Source organism: Notolepis coatsorum (genome assembly GCF_963971535.1).
Source record: "Notolepis coatsorum genome assembly, chromosome: 5".
Lineage (NCBI taxonomy): Eukaryota > Metazoa > Chordata > Actinopteri > Aulopiformes > Paralepididae > Notolepis > Notolepis coatsorum.
Genome location: NC_140169.1, coordinates 45,946,280 through 45,970,380, shown reverse-complemented (window position 1 = coordinate 45,970,380; position 24,101 = coordinate 45,946,280). Strand labels below are relative to the sequence as shown.

At 45.0% G+C, this 24,101-nt stretch overlaps 1 protein-coding gene across 1 annotated transcript in view; it reads right to left on the bottom strand.

Moving 5' to 3' along the window:
* Positions 1 to 24,101, bottom strand: part of LOC311228654 (DDB1- and CUL4-associated factor 6-like) — a 194,811-nt gene that overhangs the window by 85,829 nt on the left and 84,881 nt on the right. The window contains exons 6-7 of the mRNA XM_084314584.1: positions 16,044 to 16,137; positions 11,095 to 11,226 (exon numbers count right to left, since the gene is read on the bottom strand). Of these exons, the coding sequence (XP_084170710.1) occupies positions 11,095 to 11,226; positions 16,044 to 16,137 (226 nt within the window). The remainder of the gene's footprint in view (positions 1 to 11,094; positions 11,227 to 16,043; positions 16,138 to 24,101) is intronic.

The window sequence follows — 24,101 nt, the reverse complement described above, 5'->3', positions numbered from 1 at the left end:
ATGTAAACAAGACAAACGTCTTTCTCTGGTCTGCATCCCCTTATTATTGTGTGTATGTACTGTATTGTACACATTCTGCAATCTGTTAAATAAAGTTTTCATTCATCCAGTTGTTTTGTTTTTGTGGTTTGGTTGAATGAATACTTTATTTAACAGATTTCAGAATGGGTACAATACAGTACAGCTCAATACACACAATAATAAGGGGATGCAGACCAGAGAAAGACTTTCGTCTTGTTTACATCAGGGTCCCCCATTTTCAATTCATCATAACATTTATGACATATGAATGAATGAATGAATGAATGAATGAATGAATGAATGAATGAAAACTTTATTAACAGATTGCAGAATGGGTACAGTGCAGTACAGCTCAATACATACAATTGTTAAGGGGATGCAGACCAGAGAAAGACTTTCGTCTTGTTTCCACCAGGGTCCCCCATTTCCAATTCATCGTAACATATATGACATACATGACATACAGATAGACAGTACTGCTACATCTATACATTTATGACATACCAGATTTGCAATTACAGTACTGTATTTGTGATACAAAAAGAGTCCAGAAAGAAAAGAGTATATACATTAGGCGTAGAAACTGTACATTGGATTGGGTAGGTGGGGGTGGGACTGTACATTGGAGGTGGTTGGGGGGGGGGTAGGAGTGGGGGGGGGGGGGGGGGGGTGTTGGCGGGGGTTGTGTTCGGACATTTACAGGGGCCAGTTTCGAGTTGCAGTCTCCCTTAGGTGTTTTTTGAGAGTGTTTTTGAAAGTGGGTAGTGATTCACATTCCTTTACAGCTTTGGGTAGGGCGTTCCACATTGATGTGGCATAATTGCGAAACGTGTTTAGTCCCTTGTTTGAGCCGAATCTGGGTTTAACATGATTTGTGGAGCTCCCTCTGGTGTTGTGATCGTGGTATTCACTGACCTTTGGGAAGTATTTAGTCATGTACATGGGTACCTTGGTCGTGTAGTGTATCTTGTAGACCAGGCCCATTGCAAGTTGCTGTACTCTGTCGTCTACTCTAAGCCATCCTAGGTTGTCAAAGTGGGCAGGGGTGAGGTGGGTTCTAGGAGTAAGGTCAAGCAGTAGTCTGACCAGTTTGTTTTGAGATGTTTGTAATTTTGTTTTTAGCGCCTTTGAGGTGCTTTGGTACCATGAGGTGCAAGCATAGTCGTAGTACCCTTGAATGAGTGCTCCTGCTAGAGTCTTCAGGGTATTCTTGTTTACCAGTGAGGAGATCCGGTACAAGAAACGAGTTCGTTGGTTGACTTTTTTTATTACATTGGATGCCATTTTGTCACAGGAAAGATTTGCCTCTAGGATGGAACCCAGGTAGGTAATATCTTCTTTCCTTGTGACAATATTGTCACCCACTGTAACTGAGAAGCCGTCGGTCTTGCTGAGTTTGTTATTTGAACCGAAGAGAATGGACTCTGTTTTGCCCATGTGTAATGATAGTTTGTTATCAGCGAGCCATATGCAGATTTTGCTTAGTTCTGAGCTGAGGGTTTTTTCAACCTGTAATTTGTTCTTGTCAGAGACCAGCAGGGCTGAGTCGTCCGCAAACAGGAACAAGTTGCAGTCACAAGCTGACGACATGTCATTTGCATAAATTAGGAACAGTAGCGGACCTAGTATGCTTCCTTGTGGAACACCACAGTTTACTGTGAGGGGGGGGGATAGGGTACCGTTTACCTCCACCATCTGCTCTCTCCCCTCCAGGTAGGATTGCATCCAGCTCACTGATAGACTATCAAAACCAATTGCTTTTAGCTTGTCAATCAGAATGGTGTGATTGACAGTGTCGAAGGCCTTTTGTAGGTCCAGCATGACCATGCCGCAGTATTTGCCCGCGTCCACCTCTTGTTTGATGTGGTCGTTTAAATAGAGAAGGCATGTGTCAGTGGAGTGGGATGTTCTGAAGCCAGATTGGAATTCGTAGATTAGATTTTTTTCCGCAAGGTATTTTTCGACCTGTTCGTATACAATTTTTTCCATGACTTTACTATACACATATACAGTACGTTACTGCGTTCCAACCTACAACTGCTCCACACCAGTTCCACGCCAGTCTCCGTAAATGTTCCGTTATAAAAATAAAATACCATTTCAATACACAACAAGTTTTCGTGTTTTGAAATACATGAAAGGAAATTAGCTAACGTTGATTCGCCTAACGTTAAGGCTTTGCTACATGCTGCGTATTTCAAAACACTGCGGTGAAAACAGAGTCCGGTAAACACAAGTTTGTAATTCCAATAGTGTATTCTGCCTGTTACTTGACTATTTCGATTATTGAAGTGGTATTTTTAAAACTAACATTTACGGAGACCGGTGTGGAGCACTTGTAGTGTCGAGCCAGGCTGAGACACGTTAATAATATGATCCATTAGCTCACCTTGCATGTGGCTCGAAAGTGCACTCTCCCCCATCGTAAAAATCTTCAAGTCCTTTCTGCATATTTTGCAGACAGCTACTCGAGGATGTTCTCCTCTTTTCAACCATGACTTATATTTGATATTTTCGAGCCAGAGCTCATTAAAACGGCAGCCTCCCGGCATTTTGACCACACACACGCGCGCTGTTCTCAGATAGCACAGCTAAAAACACTACGGGTAGAGCCGAGCCACATTTCATTTTGCGTGAAAGGCGATTTCAAAATAGGCTCAATCGAATCGCTCCGACTTATTTTATTTCTTTGTCTAAACAAACCAAACTATTCAGTCAGATAGCGATTTATTATTAAATCTATGTCTTTGTCTATGGCATTTTTAAGACCTCTGAAAATGGATTTAAGACATTTTAAGACAAACTAAGGCCTTAATTATTGATAAACAAATTTAAGACTTTTTAAGACTTTTTAAGGATCCGCGGACACCCTGTCTATGTATTGTGATGGACCAGAAGAAGTCTACACGTGGAAGACGTAACTAACCCTAAAGTCTATGTATTGTGATGGGACCAGAAGAAGTCTACACGTGGAAGACGTAACTAACCCTAAAGTCTATGTGTTGTGATGGACCAGAAGAAGTCTACAGGTGGAAGACGTAACTAACCCTAAAGTCTATGTATTGTGATGGGACCAGAAGAAGTCTACAGGTGGAAGACGTAACTAACCCTAAAGTCTATGTATTGTGATGGACCAGAAGAAGTCTACAGGTGGAAGACGTAACTAACCCTAAAGTCTATGTGTTGTGATGGACCAGAAGAAGTCGACACGTGGAAGACGTAACTAACCCTAAAGTCTATGTATTGTGATGGGACCAGAAGAAGTCGACACGTGGAAGATGTAACTAACCCTAAAGTCTATGTATTGTGATGGGACCAGAAGAAGTCTACAGGTGGAAGACGTAACTAACCCTAAAGTCTATGTATTGTGATGGACCAGAAGAAGTCTATAGGTGGAAGACGTAACTAACCCTAAAGTCTATGTGTTGTGATGGACCAGAAGAAGTCTACAGGTGGAAGACGTAACTAACCCTAAAGTCTATGTATTGTGATCGACCAGAAGAAGTCTACAGGTGGAAGACGTAACTAACCCTAAAGTCTATGTATTGTGATGGACCAGAAGAAGTCTACAGGTGGGAGACGTAACTAACCCTAAAGTCTATGTATTGTGATGGACCAGAAGAAGTCTACAGGTGGAAGACGTAACTAACCCTAAAGTCTATGTATTGTGATGGGACCAGAAGAAGTCTACAGGTGGAAGACGTAACTAACCCTAAAGTATATGTATTGTGATGGGACCAGAAGAAGTCTACAGGTGGAAGACGTAACTAACCCTAAAGTCTATGTATTGTGATGGGACCAGAAGAAGTCTACAGGTGGAAGACGTAACTAACCCTAAAGTCTATGTATTGTGATGGGACCAGAAGAAGTCTACAGGTGGAAGACGTAACTAACCCTAAAGTCTATGTGTTGTGATGGACCAGAAGAAGTCTACAGGTGGAAGACGTAACTAACCCTAAAGTCTATGTGTTGTGATGGGACCAGAAGAAGTCTACAGGTGGAAGACGTAACTAACCCTAAAGTCTATGTATTGTGATGGACCAGAAGAAGTCTACAGGTGGAAGACGTAACTAACCCTAAAGTCTATGTATTGTGATGGGACCAGAAGAAGTCTACAGGTGGAAGACGTAACTAACCCTAAAGTCTATGTGTTGTGATGGACCAGAAGAAGTCTACAGGTGGAAGACGTAACTAACCCTAAAGTCTATGTATTGTGATGGGACCAGAAGAAGTCTACAGGTGGAAGACGTAACTAACCCTAAAGTCTATGTATTGTGATGGACCAGAAGAAGTCTACAGGTGGAAGACGTAACTAACCCTAAAGTCTATGTATTGTGATGGACCAGAAGAAGTCTACAGGTGGAAGACGTAACTAACCCTAAAGTCTATGTATTGTGATGGGACCAGAAGAAGTCTACAGGTGGAAGACGTAACTAACCCTAAAGTCTATGTATTGTGATGGGACCAGAAGAAGTCTACAGGTGGAAGACGTAACTAACCCTAAAGTCTATGTGTTGTGATGGACCAGAAGAAGTCTACAGGTGGAAGACGTAACTAACCCTAAAGTCTATGTGTTGTGATGGGACCAGAAGAAGTCTACAGGTGGAAGACGTAACTAACCCTAAAGTCTATGTATTGTGATGGACCAGAAGAAGTCTACAGGTGGAAGACGTAACTAACCCTAAAGTCTATGTATTGTGATGGGACCAGAAGAAGTCTACAGGTGGAAGACGTAACTAACCCTAAAGTCTATGTGTTGTGATGGACCAGAAGAAGTCTACAGGTGGAAGACGTAACTAACCCTAAAGTCTATGTATTGTGATGGGACCAGAAGAAGTCTACAGGTGGAAGACGTAACTAACCCTAAAGTCTATGTATTGTGATGGACCAGAAGAAGTCTACAGGTGGAAGACGTAACTAACCCTAAAGTCTATGTATTGTGATGGACCAGAAGAAGTCTACAGGTGGAAGACGTAACTAACCCTAAAGTCTATGTATTGTGATGGGACCAGAAGAAGTCTACAGGTGGAAGACGTAACTAACCCTAAAGTCTATGTATTGTGATGGACCAGAAGAAGTCTACAGGTGGAAGACGTAACTAACCCTAAAGTCTATGTATTGTGATGGGACCAGAAGAAGTCTACAGGTGGAAGACGTAACTAACCCTAAAGTCTATGTATTGTGATGGACCAGAAGAAGTCTACAGGTGGAAGACGTAACTAACCCTAAAGTCTATGTATTGTGATGGACCAGAAGAAGTCTACAGGTGGAACACGTAACTAACCCTAAAGTCTATGTGTTGTGATGGGACCAGAAGAAGTCTACAGGTGGAAGACGTAACTAACCCTAAAGTCTATGTATTGTGATGGGACCAGAAGAAGTCTACAGGTGGGAGACGTAACTAACCCTAAAGTCTATGTATTGTGATGGACCAGAAGAAGTCTACAGGTGGAAGACGTAACTAACCCTAAAGTCTATGTGTTGTGATGGGACCAGAAGAAGTCTCCAGGTGGAAGACGTGACTAACCCTAAAGTCTATGTGTTGTGATGGGACCAGAAGAAGTCTACAGGTGGAAGACGTAACTAACCCTAAAGTCTATGTATTGTGATGGGACCAGAAGAAGTCTCCAGGTGGAAGACGTGACTAACCCTAAAGTCTATGTGTTGTGATGGGACCAGAAGAAGTCTACAGGTGGAAGACGTGACTAACCCTAAAGTCTATGTGTTGTGATGGGACCAGAAGAAGTCTACAGGTGGAAGACGTAACTAACCCTAAAGTCTATGTATTGTGATGGGACCAGAAGAAGTCTACAGGTGGAAGACGTAACTAACCCTAAAGTCTATGTATTGTGATGGGACCAGAAGAAGTAACACGTGGGAGACGTAACTAACCCTAAAGTCTATGTATTGTGATGGGACCAGAAGAAGTCTACAGGTGGAAGACGTAACTAACCCTAAAGTCTATGTATTGTGATGGACCAGAAGAAGTCTACAGGTGGAAGACGTAACTAACCCTAAAGTCTATGTGTTGTGATGGGACCAGAAGAAGTCTACAGGTGGAAGACGTAACTAACCCTAAAGTCTATGTATTGTGATGGGACCAGAAGAAGTCTACAGGTGGAAGACGTAACTAACCCTAAAGTCTATGTATTGTGATGGACCAGAAGAAGTCTACAGGTGGGAGACGTAACTAACCCTAAAGTCTATGTGTTGTGATGGGACCGGAAGAAGTCTACACGTGGGAGACGTAACTAACCCTAAAGTCTATGTATTGTGATGGACCAGAAGAAGTCTACAGGTGGAAGACGTAACTAACCCTAAAGTCTATGTATTGTGATGGACCAGAAGAAGTCTACAGGTGGAAGACGTAACTAACCCTAAAGTCTATGTATTGTGATGGACCAGAAGAAGTCTACAGGTGGAACACGTAACTAACCCTAAAGTCTATGTATTGTGATGGACCAGAAGAAGTCTACAGGTGGAAGACGTAACTAACCCTAAAGTCTATGTGTTGTGATGGGACCAGAAGAAGTCTACAGGTGGAAGACGTAACTAACCCTAAAGTCTATGTATTGTGATGGGACCAGAAGAAGTCTACAGGTGGAAGACGTAACTAACCCTAAAGTCTATGTGTTGTGATGGGACCAGAAGAAGTCTACAGGTGGAAGACGTAACTAACCCTAAAGTCTATGTATTGTGATGGACCAGAAGAAGTCTACACGTGGAAGACGTAACTAACCCTAAAGTCTATGTATTGTGATGGGACCAGAAGAAGTCTACACGTGGAAGACGTAACTAACCCTAAAGTCTATGTGTTGTGATGGACCAGAAGAAGTCTACAGGTGGAAGACGTAACTAACCCTAAAGTCTATGTATTGTGATGGGACCAGAAGAAGTCTACAGGTGGAAGACGTAACTAACCCTAAAGTCTATGTATTGTGATGGACCAGAAGAAGTCTACAGGTGGAAGACGTAACTAACCCTAAAGTCTATGTGTTGTGATGGACCAGAAGAAGTCGACACGTGGAAGACGTAACTAACCCTAAAGTCTATGTATTGTGATGGGACCAGAAGAAGTCGACACGTGGAAGACGTAACTAACCCTAAAGTCTATGTATTGTGATGGGACCAGAAGAAGTTTACAGGTGGAAGACGTAACTAACCCTAAAGTCTATGTATTGTGATGGACCAGAAGAAGTCTATAGGTGGAAGACGTAACTAACCCTAAAGTCTATGTGTGGTGATGGACCAGAAGAAGTCTACAGGTGGAAGACGTAACTAACCCTAAAGTCTATGTATTGTGATCGACCAGAAGAAGTCTACAGGTGGAAGACGTAACTAACCCTAAAGTCTATGTATTGTGATGGACCAGAAGAAGTCTACAGGTGGGAGACGTAACTAACCCTAAAGTCTATGTATTGTGATGGACCAGAAGAAGTCTACAGGTGGAAGACGTAACTAACCCTAAAGTCTATGTATTGTGATGGGACCAGAAGAAGTCTACAGGTGGAAGACGTAACTAACCCTAAAGTCTATGTATTGTGATGGGACCAGAAGAAGTCTACAGGTGGAAGACGTAACTAACCCTAAAGTCTATGTATTGTGATGGGACCAGAAGAAGTCTACAGGTGGAAGACGTAACTAACCCTAAAGTCTATGTATTGTGATGGGACCAGAAGAAGTCTACAGGTGGAAGACGTAACTAACCCTAAAGTCTATGTGTTGTGATGGACCAGAAGAAGTCTACAGGTGGAAGACGTAACTAACCCTAAAGTCTATGTGTTGTGATGGGACCAGAAGAAGTCTACAGGTGGAAGACGTAACTAACCCTAAAGTCTATGTATTGTGATGGACCAGAAGAAGTCTACAGGTGGAAGACGTAACTAACCCTAAAGTCTATGTATTGTGATGGGACCAGAAGAAGTCTACAGGTGGAAGACGTAACTAACCCTAAAGTCTATGTGTTGTGATGGACCAGAAGAAGTCTACAGGTGGAAGACGTAACTAACCCTAAAGTCTATGTATTGTGATGGGACCAGAAGAAGTCTACAGGTGGAAGACGTAACTAACCCTAAAGTCTATGTATTGTGATGGACCAGAAGAAGTCTACAGGTGGAAGACGTAACTAACCCTAAAGTCTATGTATTGTGATGGACCAGAAGAAGTCTACAGGTGGAAGACGTAACTAACCCTAAAGTCTATGTGTTGTGATGGACCAGAAGAAGTCTACAGGTGGAAGACGTAACTAACCCTAAAGTCTATGTATTGTGATGGGACCAGAAGAAGTCTACAGGTGGAAGACGTAACTAACCCTAAAGTCTATGTGTTGTGATGGACCAGAAGAAGTCTACAGGTGGAAGACGTAACTAACCCTAAAGTCTATGTGTTGTGATGGACCAGAAGAAGTCTACAGGTGGAAGACGTAACTAACCCTAAAGTCTATGTATTGTGATGGGACCAGAAGACGTCTACACGGCGGAGACGTAACTAACCCTAAAGTCTATGTATTGTGATGGGACCAGAAGAAGTCTACAGGTGGAAGACCTAACTAACCCTAAAGTCTATGTGTTGTGATGGGACCAGAAGAAGTCTACACGTGGAAGACGTAACTAACCCTAAAGTCTATGTGTTGTGATGGGACCAGAAGAAGTCTACAGGTGGAAGACGTAACTAACCCTAAAGTCTATGTATTGTGATGGACCAGAAGAAGTCTACAGGTGGAAGACGTAACTAACCCTAAAGTCTATGTGTTGTGATGGACCAGAAGAAGTCTACAGGTGGAAGACGTAACTAACCCTAAAGTCTATGTGTTGTGATGGGACCGGAAGAAGTCTACAGGTGGAAGACGTAACTAACCCTAAAGTCTATGTGTTGTGATGGGACCGGAAGAAGTCTACAGGTGGAAGACGTAACTAACCCTAAAGTCTATGTGTTGTGATGGGACCAGAAGAAGTCTACAGGTGGAAGACGTAACTAACCCTAAAGTCTATGTGTTGTGATGGGACCAGAAGAAGTCTACAGGTGGGAGACGTAACTAACCCTAAAGTCTATGTATTGTGATGGGACCAGAAGAAGTCTACAGGTGGAACACGTAACTAACCCTAAAGTCTATGTGTTGTGATGGGACCAGAAGAAGTCTACAGGTGGAAGACGTAACTAACCCTAAAGTCTATGTATTGTGATGGACCAGAAGAAGTCTACAGGTGGGAGACGTAACTAACCCTAAAGTCTATGTGTTGTGATGGGACCAGAAGAAGTCTACAGGTGGAAGACGTAACTAACCCTAAAGTCTATGTATTGTGATGGGACCAGAAGAAGTCTACAGGTGGAAGACGTAACTAACCCTAAAGTCTATGTGTTGTGATGGACCAGAAGAAGTCTACAGGTGGAAGACGTAACTAACCCTAAAGTCTATGTATTGTGATGGACCAGAAGAAGTCTACAGGTGGAAGACGTAACTAACCCTAAAGTCTATGTATTGTGATGGGACCAGAAGAAGTCTACAGGTGGAAGACGTAACTAACCCTAAAGTCTATGTGTTGTGATGGACCAGAAGAAGTCTACAGGTGGAAGACGTAACTAACCCTAAAGTCTATGTATTGTGATGGACCAGAAGAAGTCTACAGGTGGAAGACGTAACTAACCCTAAAGTCTATGTGTTGTGATGGACCAGAACAAGTCTACAGGTGGAAGACGTAACTAACCCTAAAGTCTATGTATTGTGATGGGACCAGAAGAAGTCTACAGGTGGAAGACGTAACTAACCCTAAAGTCTATGTATTGTGATGGGACCAGAAGAAGTCTACAGGTGGAAGACGTAACTAACCCTAAAGTCTATGTATTGTGATGTCTACAGGTGGAAGACGTAACTAACCCTAAAGTCTATGTGTTGTGATGGGACCAGAAGAAGTCTACAGGTGGAAGACGTAACTAACCCTAAAGTCTATGTGTTGTGATGGGACCAGAAGAAGTCTACAGGTGGAAGACGTAACTAACCCTAAAGTCTATGTATTGTGATGGACCAGAAGAAGTCTACAGGTGGAAGACGTAACTAACCCTAAAGTCTATGTGTTGTGATGGGACCAGAAGAAGTCTACAGGTGGAAGACGTAACTAACCCTAAAGTCTATGTATTGTGATGGACCAGAAGAAGTCTACAGGTGGAAGACGTAACTAACCCTAAAGTCTATGTATTGTGATGGGACCGGAAGAAGTCTACAGGTGGAAGACGTAACTAACCCTAAAGTCTATGTATTGTGATGGGACCAGAAGAAGTCTACAGGTGGAAGACGTAACTAACCCTAAAGTCTATGTGTTGTGATGGACCAGAAGAAGTCTACAGGTGGAAGACGTAACTAACCCTAAAGTCTATGTGTTGTGATGGGACCAGAAGAAGTCTACAGGTGGAAGACGTAACTAACCCTAAAGTCTATGTATTGTGATGGGACCAGAAGAAGTCTACAGGTGGAAGACGTAACTAACCCTAAAGTCTATGTATTGTGATGGACCAGAAGAAGTCTACAGGTGGAAGACGTAACTAACCCTAAAGTCTATGTATTGTGATGGGACCGGAAGAAGTCTACAGGTGGAAGACGTAACTAACCCTAAAGTCTATGTATTGTGATGGGACCAGAAGAAGTTACACGTGGAAGACGTAACTAACCCTAAAGTCTATGTATTGTGATGGGACCAGAAGAAGTCTACAGGTGGAACACGTAACTAACCCTAAAGTCTATGTGTCTGTGTCTGTGTCTGTGTCTGTGTCCGTGTCTGTGTCTGTGTCTGTGTCCGTGTCTGTGTCCTCACCTGGAGGCCGTGTCTGTGTCCGTGTCCGTGTCCTCACCTGGAGGCCGTGTCTGTGTCCGTGTCCGTGTCCGTGTCTGTGTCTGTGTCTGTGTCTGTGTCTGTGTCCGTGTCCGTGTCCTCACCTGGAGGCCGTGTCTGTGTCCGTGTCCGTGTCCGTGTCTGTGTCTGTGTCTGTGTCTGTGTCTGTGTCCGTGTCTGTGTCTGTGTCTGTGTCCGTGTCTGTGTCCTCACCTGGAGGCCGTGTCTGTGTCCGTGTCTGTGTCCTCACCTGGAGGCCGTGTCTGTGGCCGTGTCTGTGGCCGGGTGCCCCGGCTGCTCTGGGCTTCGCTGGCCTCCTCGAACCAGCGGGACAGCATGTCCGACATCCTCTGCATCAGCGACACGTTGGGGCTCTGCTCTCCTGGGAGAGGACAACCAAACCAAACATTAACGTCACGTTGGGGCTCTGCTCTCCTGGGAGAGGACAACCAAACCAAACATTAACGTCACGTTGGGGCTCTGCTCTCCTGGGAGAGGACAACCAAACCAAACATTAACGTCACGTTGGGGCTCTGCTCTCCTGGGAGAGGACAACCAAACCAAACATTAACGTCACGTTGGGGCTGGGCGAGTAATCGATTTGATCGATTAATTCGAATGAATGATTTAGGACGATTTTCAAAAATGAAGTTTGGTGAAAAAGCAAGTTATTGCACTATTAATCCCAATAGGGACATTCATCTATGTTTGATCAAGCGTAACCTTATATATATATACAGGGTTAGAAATTAACGGGGGCTTGGGGCAAAATGCCCTCGAAAATTGACAGTTTACTAATTATATAATTATATATATGCTCTACAGTGCGAGCATTTCCCCCGCATTTGCCCCTAATAATATGTGTGTGTGCGCGAACCGGAAAAATCATTTACTTGCAGAGTGAAGATTACAAAACAGCTCCGCTGTTAATAGTTAAGAAACTGGACTGAAATTCAGTTTTTGGGTGGAATGCAAAGAGGGAGGGAGGGAGGCGGGGCCCGCTGCGTGTTACAGGGTGCTTGAGAGGAGGGAGGGAGGCGGGGCCCGCTGCGTGTTACAGGGTGCTTGAGAGGAGGGAGGGAGGCGGGGCCCGCTGCGTGTTACAGGGTGCTTGAGAGGAGGGAGGGAGGCGGGGCCCGCTGCGTGTTACAGGGTGCTTGAGAGGAGGGAGGGAGGCGGGGCCCGCTGCGTGTTACAGGGTGCTTGAGAGGAGGGAGGGAGGCGGGGCCCGCTGCGTGTTACAGGGTGCTTGAGAGGAGGGAGGGAGGCGGGGCCCGCTGCGTGTTACAGGGTGCTTGAGAGGAGGGAGGGAGGCGGGGCCCGCTGCGTGTTACAGGGTGCTTGAGAGGAGGGAGGGAGGCGGGGCCCGCTGCGTGTTACAGGGTGCTTGAGAGGTGCTGCGAACACAGACAGAGAGCTCTGCTCTGCTTTCAGCAAGCATGCATAGTGCTGTGTAACATTAAGTTACACTGCTATCTTAACGTTAGCAAGCTAAGCATCTGCATAGCGCGACCTGTGTAACGTTAAGTAACTTGTGTTCGGCGGGGAAAGACCGTTCCATTTGTAACACAACTCCAAAGAATAACATCCAAATGATCCCGATGCGCATTTCCTTCATTCCACAGCGCTGAGCGCGCAACGTATTTCATTGATCGATCTGACAACAACACAACTTGCCCTCAGGGACAATCATATTTAATCTATTTAGATAGAGTATGTATGTATTATTTACAGATAATTGAAGGTACCTCAAAACATGAAACCAAGCCATGTCACACATCGTGTGTGTGTGTGTGTGTGTGTTACTTGAACAATTGTCAGTCTGCTCCTAAATTTCTGTGTGCTCCTAAATTTGTATTTAGATTTTATTTATTAACATTTTATTTAGGAGCACATGTGCTCCTTGGGAAAAAGGTTAGCGTAGAGCCCTATATATGGAGACATTAACATTACGTTATCAAACATAGGGACGAAGACTGTAAAAAAAAGTGTCAACAATGTTTTATAATCTTTATGTTAATTTTCATTATAAAAATGTTGTGCCCCCGAAATACAAAAAAAGCCCCAGAAAATCAATTAAGGGGGGCAAAAAAAGCCCTTGAAAAAAAATGTTAATTTCTAACCCTGTATATATATATATATATATATATATATATATATATATATATATATAATTTTTTATTTGTTTAAGTGAAGATTGGTGAAAGTTAGGTTTGCACTTCAATCCCAATAGGGAAATTCATCTTGGTTTGATCATTTTTGTGTCAAATAAAAACAAAGCTTATTTGAATGATTTCCTTGGCGTTTCTAGTTTTTAACACTTTGAGTGCCAGCCACGAGAAATGTCGTTATTTCATGCCATGCGTTGAGTCCAATGACGAGAAGTCTAGTTTTTTAATCATTATTGCTTTCATTAGCGATATCCATATATTTTTCATCAATCTAGCCTCACGTTACCATTGGGACTGGCTCTGAGCTCGAACAGGGAAAATACCGCCCCCTATCGTCTCCCGGATGGTAATGCATCCATTGGATTGGACTCAATTCTCCACTTGCACAACCTGAAAGTAGGCACTTCCGGCTGACTTCCGGTTGCGAATGGTACTTCCTGTCCCATCCAAATACATTGTTTTTAGCTACTTTTCTCCCGTTATTTAAACAACTTTGTCGTCACAGAGAGGCAATGAAACGTTTGTATTATTATAGTATAGAATGTATTTAATAAGCAAACGTTTGTCAGCAGGGTTTTTGGGCTGTATTTCATGTAAAAACGTTTACTGTTAGTTTACTTGCTCACGCTAATTAAGGCTAATGCTGGCTAACAGAAGCTAGCGCAAGAAACGACGCCGCAAAGTATTGTTTATAGTGCATTTCTTGCCACCTTATAGCATTTGTACATTTGTATGACAGTCTATAATGCTCCCGTGAGGTTTTTCCGGACGTTTTGGTAATGATTTTCACTATAAAATCATATTTCTAAATGACAGGAAGTTGATGAAAACTGGCCGGAATAGCTTTGAGCTAACGATCTTTGCCGATGCATTCCATTCTAAACGTAACGTTAGTTGTTCAAAACATTACCTGTCTATATAATTTGTTCCTCAACGTTATATAGACAGGTAATGTTTTGTAAACTAACTGCAGCCTGCTACAGTTAGAAGCTAACGGTAGCCAGCAAGCTGCAGCCTGCTACAGTTAGAAGCTAACGTTAGCCAGCAAGCTGCAGCCTGCTACAGTTAGAAGCTAACATTAGCCAGCAAGCTGCAGCCTGCTACAGTTAGAAGCTAACGTTAGCCAGCAAGCTGCAGCCTGCTACAGTTAGAAGCTAATGTTGAGGAACAAATTATATAGACAGGTAATGTTTTGAACAACTAACGTTACGTTTAGAATGGAATGCATCGGCAAAGATCGTTAGCTCAAAGCTATTCCGGCCAGTTTTCATCAACTTCCTGTCATTTAGAAATATGATTTTATAGTGAAAATCATTACCAAAACGTCCGGAAAAACCTCACGGGAGCATTATAGACTGTCATACAAATGTACAAATGCTATAAGGTGGCAAGAAATGCACTATAAACAATACTTTGCGGCGTCGTTTCTTGCGCTAGCTTCTGTTAGCCAGCATTAGCCTTAATTAGCGTGAGCAAGTAAACTAACAGTAAACGTTTTTACATGAAATACAGCCCAAAAACCCTGCTGACAAACGTTTGCTTATTAAATACATTCTATACTATAATAATACAAACGTTTCATTGCCTCTCTGTGACGACAAAGTTGTTTAAATAACGGGAGAAAAGTAGCTAAAAACAATGTATTTGGATGGGACAGGAAGTACCATTCGCAACCGGAAGTCAGCCGAAGTGCCTACTTTCAGGTTGTGCAAGTGGAGAATGGAAATGGATGAGAAAAGAAAACTCCGGAATCCACATTTTACTTATCAGGCATGTAACCCGAGCCGATCCCATTCATTGTAGACACTCGTGGAATATGTGTTTCGAGTACCTAACGTTGGATCAATAAACGCGATCGATATTTGGAATGGTGATCAGGAATTGGAATAATCTTTTTGCAGAACATCTGATGTGAGGTAAGGAATCTATTTTACCAGTCTTGGGGTAATCAGAGTTTTTTTCACATATATCTCAACGTGTCCCCTATATGTGTATGTGTGTGTGTGTGTGTTGACCAGGAAATAGATAATCGATTTTTCAGCCCGCTTCTCTAGCGTGCATAAGTACACATATACTATCGATAATCTAGCGTTTATTTGAAAACTATTCATAAATAGGCCGAAAAATTACAACGTGTTTTGTGTATTCTACTAAAGGGTGTTTATCACAGAATCTTTTTTATTTTCTGGAAATTTTCAAAAACGAGTGTTTTTCAAAATGGTATAAAACGGAAATGTACCGATGAAAAAACAATCCGTTTCGTACATGTTGACTGCAAGCAAGTCATTGATAAGCGACGAGCGTATTAGACACATAGCCATAATATAGAAATAGCGCCGTGAAAAATCATGAAATATCGGAAAATCTGTCTAAAAAGGCTGGCATTCAAGCGATAAATCGTGCGCCCCCTGCTGGCACTCAAAGTGTTAAGAGAAAAAAATCGATTAAAATCGTAAATCGGATGTGGTGTGAAAAAATCTGATATTTTATTTTTAGGCCATATCGCCCCCCATGTCACGTTATATCACGTCACGCCCTGCCAACAGTTCCTCTGAGAAGTCAGGCCTGAACAGGGAATGCAAATGCAGGGGCGCTCCTTGAATCAGCAGCATTCTAAGTGCACGTTATTCCATTTCTCTCTACACAATATACAATACAGCAGATACTAAGGATGAACAGTGTCTCTCTCTCTCTCCCCCTCGCTCTCTCTCTAGAAATAGTACACATTTCATAATCTAAACTAGAAAGGTGAGCTCAGTAGAGCGCACATATGTAGCCTACCTACATGTTGGGCGGGGCTTAAGTGTAGGGGGTGGGGCAATGGAAGCAGATCTCCCCACATGATTCATATTACACTAGCACACTATTACACACTAGAGAGAGAAACAGAGAGTGAGAGTTATGTGTGACGCGGCACGGTCTAGGCCGCCATATCTCGGCGGAGAAGATTCTTCAGAAATGCCAAAAACGTTGCAGTGTCTTACCGTCTCTCTCTCTCTCTCTCTCTGGGCGAGCTACAGTGTCTTACCGTCTCTCTCTCTCTCGCTCTCTGGGCGAGCGCGGGGGCCGGTGTCAGACCAGTCTCCTCGTAGACGGAGCCTCTTCACCGGGGGCTGCCTCAACTGTGGAGACACACACACACACACACACAGACACAGACACACAGACAGACACACACACACACACAGACACAGACACACAGACACAGACACACACAGACACAGACACACACACACACAGTCACTCAGTCAGAGCAGGTTAAAAAAGCTTCTAGTTTCACGGTAACTCTTCAATGCTGAGTATTATAAACAACATTATAACATACGGTTATCCTATAACCATAGTTATATCAGTATAGCGAGCGCTCTGCACTCTAGTGGAACCCTATCCCTTATCAATCTAATACTGAATAATTTTCTCCACATGTACACACCCATCCGCCTGGCCACACCCACATCTGCTCCTCTACATAAGCGGGGGTCGTGGCCATACTAACAGCTCCTTCCCAAGTCTTTCACCACCGAAGGCGAAGACCACGGGGTCCTCAGTGAGTCAGTGCAGAGCGCTCGCTATACTCATAGAACTATGGTTATAGGATAACCGTATGTTATATTATCGTATAGCTTACGCTCTGCACTCTAGTGGAACACAGGAGCTGAGCAGAGTGGAAGCTCGACAAATGTACCCGCTGAGGCCCCCCACAACCATCAGAACCAGGGAGGACCCGAGCCCCCGGACCCCCCTAGAGGGGGACGGGAGGGAATCGGATCCGACCGTGCGAAGAGGGTTTAGCACCTCAGCGCACAGGGTGAGCAGATCGTGGGACTTACCTTCACAGAAGGACCCGCGACCACTCAGGCGCGCATCCCACATGCCACTAGGGAACGAACGGGAAGAAGAAACCCCTGTTACAGCCCCCAACATCACAGGGTCAAAGGTCAATAACCCAAGGCCGTAGCAGCGGAGCGCGGAGTAGGACCTAGCCCCAGGAACAGCCTGAGGGCCAGGACCCCCCGAAAAAGGGGGCCCGGTGAGGTCAACGATGCCGTAGCATCGGGACCCCACCAGGCGGTCACTGATGACACCACCCCCCACATCGCCAGCATATCGGACAGGGCCCAAATCAAGAGCAGGCCCTTCCCCCCCTTTGGCACGCCGCCCTGAAGCACTCTAGCTTACTGCACCTGGTATTCCCAGGGTGTCCCCCATCCAAGAACTACCAGGGCCGAACCTGCTTAGTTTCCGAGATCTGACGAGATCGGGCGTGACCAGGTTGGCATGGCCGTAAGCCCCAAGAGGCTACCCCCCCACAATACTGTGGGGCCAGACGGCGCGCCGGGAAGACAACCCCCAAGGGGGTTGATCCCTCAATCCAGGCAACAGGCCAGAACTCGATCTGTGCCTGGAGCACTGCGGACTAGACAGGCGCCTAAAGGGTCTACTGTAAGAACAGTACCCGGCGGAAGGGGTGTTCGGTATGCTGTGCAGTGTGTGCACCATGTCATGACCTCAACAAACCTGACCCCTCCAGCGGGGTCGAGGTTCAAAGGAGAGGCCGACACAATTGGCAGACGTCATGAAAAATGCGGGGGCACACACTCGGGCAGACGGGGTCAAGTCCGGCCTCAACTCGAGAGTCGACTCTGCTACCAACACACCGGAGAACCAACCACCTCCCTATGTTTAGTTTAACAGGAGGCGGTTGTTCCCTTAACCCACCAAGAAAAACCTAGAAACAAAGTGTTTCAGTTTTCAAAGGGTTAACCCAGGCCAACAGGTCGACGGGAACGAGTGCGGACCTGGGCCTGGCGGACCGGGACCTACACAGGGATGCCTAGAGGGGTTGACAGCAACCACCTCGACAGCCCCCTCCCATCCCTGCCCAGCAGGGGGAGGGAGGAGTGAAACAATGGAGAAGGACCAGGCCCCCTAACACAGCGCAAGGTACAACACAGTATGGACCAAGCACGTCACTGTTATGGGCAAGCTGTAGTGCCATACACATGACACACATATCCACAACATCAATCCCTTCGACGCCCGGACCGACCCGGCATTTTCCCCCCCGGAAAAGCACAAAGTCCTTCGGGGTACCAGAACAGCAGATCTGCTGTTAACTGGGTTAACTGACTTGGTCCGGCGTGACCAGAACCAGTCCTGCGTCCTAGTCACGCCGCCATCCCCAGTCCTAAGAGGGGGGTAGGTAGGGGCGTGGCTAGGCAAGCAATGGAGTAACACGCTGTTTGTTCTAGCTCCCGTCGAGCCTCTACTTATTTTTATTTTATCTTAATTTAATAAGCTTACGGATTTACAAAACTTAGTGAATCTTACTCAGGGTACATTTGTTCAAACCGATGGTCATTTTTTACACGGACAGATGGCATCAAACCTACGCAAATACGGATACGTCCCGACTACAAGTAGGCCTGAAAAAGCCTCGACTTCCATTTCTGGGCCACCACCATCCACACCGTCAAAGATGTCCGGCGTGGATACCACAGCCTTAAAGGCGGAGATTCTCCTCGCGCTGAAATCGGAACTCGCAGAGATAATACAATCGGAATTAAAAGGTGCACTTTCCAAAGAGTTCGACCTTATCAGAAATGATTTGAAAGTGATGAATGAGGAAATGCGAAGCTGTGTAGCGACACTGCGTGTGGACATGAACAAAATGGAGGCTACAGTTAAAGACGTGGAGGGTGGTCTCTCGAGGTGGTCGGACGAGGTGGTAACGCTACAAACCACAGACGAAGACTTAAAGACGGAGGTGGCCGGTCTCAGGGGAAAGTGTGATGACATGGAAGGAAGAATGAGGAGGTGTAATGTAAGGATACTCGGAGTGGCTGAGACGGATGGCTCGAGTTCCACTGAGTCGGTCTCAAAGCTACTGAAAGACGTGCTACAAATGGATAATGAAGTGCTGGTAGACCGCTCGCACAGAACACTGGGGCCGAAGAGGACAGACGGGAAGCCTCGTGCTATCGTGGCTAAACTCCACTACTACCAGGACTGTGTCGAGGTGTTGAGCCGGGCGCGCGCTCAGGCTCCATTACAGGTCAACGGAATGTCTATTGCAATCTTCCCCGACTATGCCACGGGCGTCGCGAAGGCCAGGGCTGCGTTTACGGAGGTGAGGAAGCTACTACGCGGTCGTGAAGGCACCCGGTACGGCATTATTTTTCCAGCCCGACTTCGCATCACGCACGGGGGAGTTCATCGATGCAGGTGAAGCAATGAGCTCCGTCAGAAAGAACATTGTACACGCAGCAGCGGGTGAGATCACATAGAAAGAGAGATGTATCGGTGTGTACGTGCTGCTTATGATATGCAGGTGATGTGAACAATGTATCATATTAACTTCAACAGGACAATATATGTATAGAGGCTACTGTAATGTCTACTGTGTGATCATCTATGTGTAGCATCATCTGCCTAGCATTGAGGACGCCACTGGACACCATATATCAAGCTAAGTGACTCACCAATCTCCAGCAAATTCATTGCCCTCTACTTATGATGTACAGGTGATGTGAACAGTGTATAATTTTGGCCCCAATAGGACAATGTGTGTATACACATAGACATATAAATATGTACACACATGCTCACACCTACGATGACGCACATGCTCACACACCTAATGGATGCACTATCTAGAGATTCTAGACGTACCACACACACGTGGGCGCGCACTACGCGCATGCACAGACACACATGTAGACACACATACACATTTACACATTATACAGACACGGGGGCATGGACCCACACACTCACTCCTACACACCCATAGGCTTACACCCTGGCTGTGTCCGATACATCCATACACACACACACAAAGTTTCACGTGCACACAACTGCACGAACACACAGGTACACACCCATTTGTTGACACATGGACACACGCACACTCACACGCCTCTTCCAATTTATTCTATATCGCCCAATCAGGCACCCTTTTTTGTGTTTAACGGGGCATATTGGTTGCCCTTGCTCGGGAGTAAGGTGTTCTGCCAAATTTCGGGGCCTGCTTGATGTGAGGTTGTTAATGTTAACATATTATTGTTATGCTTACCGTTTACCGTTGCCACCTATATTACCTTACCTGGTTGGGTGTATCCCACTGGGCAGCTGAAGACCTTATATAATGCCAAGATCTGAGTAAAAACTTTTACTCTTACTTTTCTTTTATTTCTCTTTATTATTTTCTTTTACCTAAGGGGCTCGACGGGGGCCTGAGCGGCTGGTTACATAGCACATTGCACATTGCACTAATCCACACAACACAAGCACATTATGTGTGGATTAGTTTCTGAAGGGTATTTTGGGCACCTTGTTTTTTTGTAAACAAACCTCTGTCCTCTGGCCTATAAATCGGCGCTACATGCTGGTCGTCAATGTGTTAAGCAACTGACGGATGAGATTTTGGAGCTAGATAGACTACATAGCCACTCGCCATCAACCGACACGTTGAAAAAACGTATGTCGCTGCGACAGGCTGAGTACCTTATTACTAAAACGCGACAGGGGTACTATGAACATGGGGAGAAGGCCGGACGGATACTTGCCCATTAGCTGCGACAGAGAACTGCCAACCAGTCCATCCCCACTATCAACGAGCGGGGCTCAAAAGCCACTGACAACCTTAAAATTAATAAAAGCTTTAAAACTTTCTACCAATCGATATACACCTCGGACTCGCAAGTGGGGCCCTCCACGCTAGACGATTTCTATAGGACCCTCCGCGTCCCGACAGTCGACCCAGAGAGGGCCGCAGATCTGGAAGAGGAACTGACGGTTGCAGAGATTACGTCAGCGATTAGATCTATGCAGAGTGGCAAGTCCCCGGGGCCAGACGGCTACCCTAGACTTCTACAAAAAATTCTCAACCCAGCTGTTCCCACTGCTGCTAGCCGTATTTGATGAATCATTCTCAACAAATTCTCTTCCTCCGACCATGCGCCAAGCGGTTATCTCCTTAATCCTTAAGAAAGACAAGAACCCACTGGAATGCGGCTCGTTCCGTCCAATTTCCCTCCTTAACGCCGATGTCAAGGTTCTCGCTAAGGTTCTGGCCCGTCGTCTGGAGGGGGTTCTCCCCTCAATTATCTCGCCGGACCAAACGCGTGTATCACTTCCGCAACGGATTTAGTCGGAATTCGGTTTCCGGGTTGGCCTGATTTTGTCGCGTTTATCGCAGATTTTGTCGCAATATTGTCGCGTTGTGGAAAGCAGGATGAGAGAGCGTAGATTTCAGTGTGTATCATTTAATCATTTAACATTTGAAAGGCATACATTGTTGTCATAATACTTTTATCCAAAATGCTTCTTACTGTTACTGTTAGAGACTGTGCTAGACAAGATAAGTATGAAATAACAGTGTTTATTATTAAGAGTCAGATAGTCCTAACAGTGTTTATTAGTAAGAGTCAGATAGTCCTAACAGTGTTTATTATTAAGAGTCAGATAGTCCTAACAGTATTTATTATTAAGAGTCAGATAGTCCTAACAGTGTTTATTATTAAGAGTCAGATAGTCCTAACAGTGTTTATTAGTAAGAGTCAGATAGTCCTAACAGTGTTTATTATTAAGAGTCAGATAGTCCTAACAGTGTTTATTATTAAGAGTCCTAACAGTGTTTATTATTAATTAACGTCATAAACCAACTGATTCTTGCTTCCCGCGAGCGTCGCCACAGCAGGGCGCAGCGGCAACGCTGCTGCCGCTGCCGCGCGGGGCGTGCCACGGCGTGTCACGTGGCCGTCGCGGCCAATCAGGCCAACCCGGAAACCGAATTCCGACTAAATCCGTTACGGAAGTGATACACGCGGACCAAACAGGCTTCATCAATAATCTGTACTCTTTCTTTAATATCAGACGCCTCCTAAATATCCTGTATAGCCCCTCTCCACCCGGAACACCTGAGGTGGTCCTCTCCCTTGATGCGGAAAAAGCGTTTGATCGGGTGGAGTGGGACTATCTTTTTCACGCTCTGGAGAGGTTTGGGTTTGGCCCTAAACTCATAGCTTGGATTAAAATTCTATATACATCTCCGATGGCTGCCGTTCGCACCAACAACAATCTATCCACCTACTTTGAACTCCATATGGGTACGAGACAGGGATGTCCTTTATCTCCACTCCTTTTCGCGATCGCAATGGAGCCCCTTGCGCTGGCTCTGAGGCAGAACACCGATATCAAAGGGATCATGCGCGCGGGCTCGGAGCATAAAGTCTCGCTTTACGCGGACGACATGTTGTTGTATATATCACAACCCCAAACGAGTCTTCCTCGGTTGATGACCCTACTTGCGGACTTCGGCAAAATATCCGGATACAAAATCAACATTCAAAAAAGCTAATTGATGCCCGTCGGCACCTCGGCGGATCGGATACTTCTGAGCACATTCCCGTTTAAAATTAGCCCTAAAAAGTTCAAGTACCTCGGGATATGGATCACGCATGAACATAAGGACCTATATATGGCTAACTATCAACCTTTACTGTCTAACCTGGCGAGATATATTGAACATTGGGACCCCCTGTCGCTATCCCTGGGTGGGAGAATCAACACAATAAAGATGAATGTATTGCCGAAATTTCTATATGTATTTCAGAGTCTTCCAGTCTTTCTGACCAAGACATTCTTCTCCAAGATAAACAACCAGATATCTTCCTTTATCTGGAACAAAAAACCGCCCCGGATCAAAAGATCTATGCTGCAGAGACCCCGCGTAATGGGTGGGATGGCGCTTCCAAACTTTATTTACTACTACTGGGCAGCAAACATAAGATCGTTATTATACTGGGTAAAAGGGGAGGACACAGCCCCCTGGTGGACAATACTGGAGGGAGCGTCGGTTAAATCCACCTCCCTATCTGCCTTGTTATGTGCTAAGCTCCCGTTCACACAGCCCCTATCTAGCTTTACCTCGAACCCAGTTGTCATCCACTCGATAAAAGTGTGGAACCAATTTAGAAGAACCTTCTCCCTCAGGGAACTATCACTGGCTGCTCCGATCACAAGAAATCACATGTTTGTCCCATCAACGATGGATAAGGCCTTCGACAGTTGGGTTGGGAGTGGAGTGATTACACTGTCTGACCTCTATATAGACGGCAACTTTGCCTCCTTTGAACAGCTAGTACAGAAATACAAGATCCCTAGGTCACACTTCTATAGATACTTGCAACTCCGGACCTTCGTAACTTCGAACTCGGACTGCTACCCAGTGTGTCCTCCTGCCTCCCTTTTAGACTCAATCTTGAACTGTAAACTGATCCAGAAACAGGCTATAAGCAGAATTTATGAACTACTTAATAGAAGCAACTCGACACCTTTAGACCTCCTCAGGGGCAGATGGGAGACTGACTTGGTTCAACACAGAGGTCACATGGGACAAGATAATACAGGGGATTTTCTCCTCTTCCATTTGCCTTAAACATGCGGTTATCCAATTTAAAATTGTACACCGACTGCATTGGTCTAAAGACAGGCTCTCTAAGATATATCCCGACATAGACCCTCTATGTGACCGCTGCAGACAGGCTCCAGCCACTCTGCTCCACATGTTCTGGACGTGCCCAAAGTTGCACACCTACTGGCAGACCATCTTTGACACCTTCTCTAAGATATTTGGAAAGGAAGTGGAGCCATCACCATATATTGCATTGTTCGGAGTGGCCCCAGCAGACATCCACTTTAGATGGTGGGAATCTAGAATGCTGGCCTTCTGTTCACTTTTGGCCAGGAAGCTGATACTGTTCAAATGGAAGGACCCAGGTTCACCTGTCTACGGCCACTGGATGAGAGAGGTCATGTATCATATTAAACTGGAGAAGATCAGGTATACTATCAGAGGTTGTACCGAAAAATTCCACAATATTTGGGATCCTTTCCTAACTTTCTTTGAGGGTATGGAAGCGGATAATGTGACAGAGGCGATCTGACTGGCCTTCCTGGTCTCTCAGCTTGTTATTATTTATTTTTTTCTATTATGTTCTTACTTTTCTTCTTCTGTATCTGCAGAATGCAAGAGATATGTGACTGCTGTCGGGTGATTTAAAAGCTAAAAGGAAAAAACAAT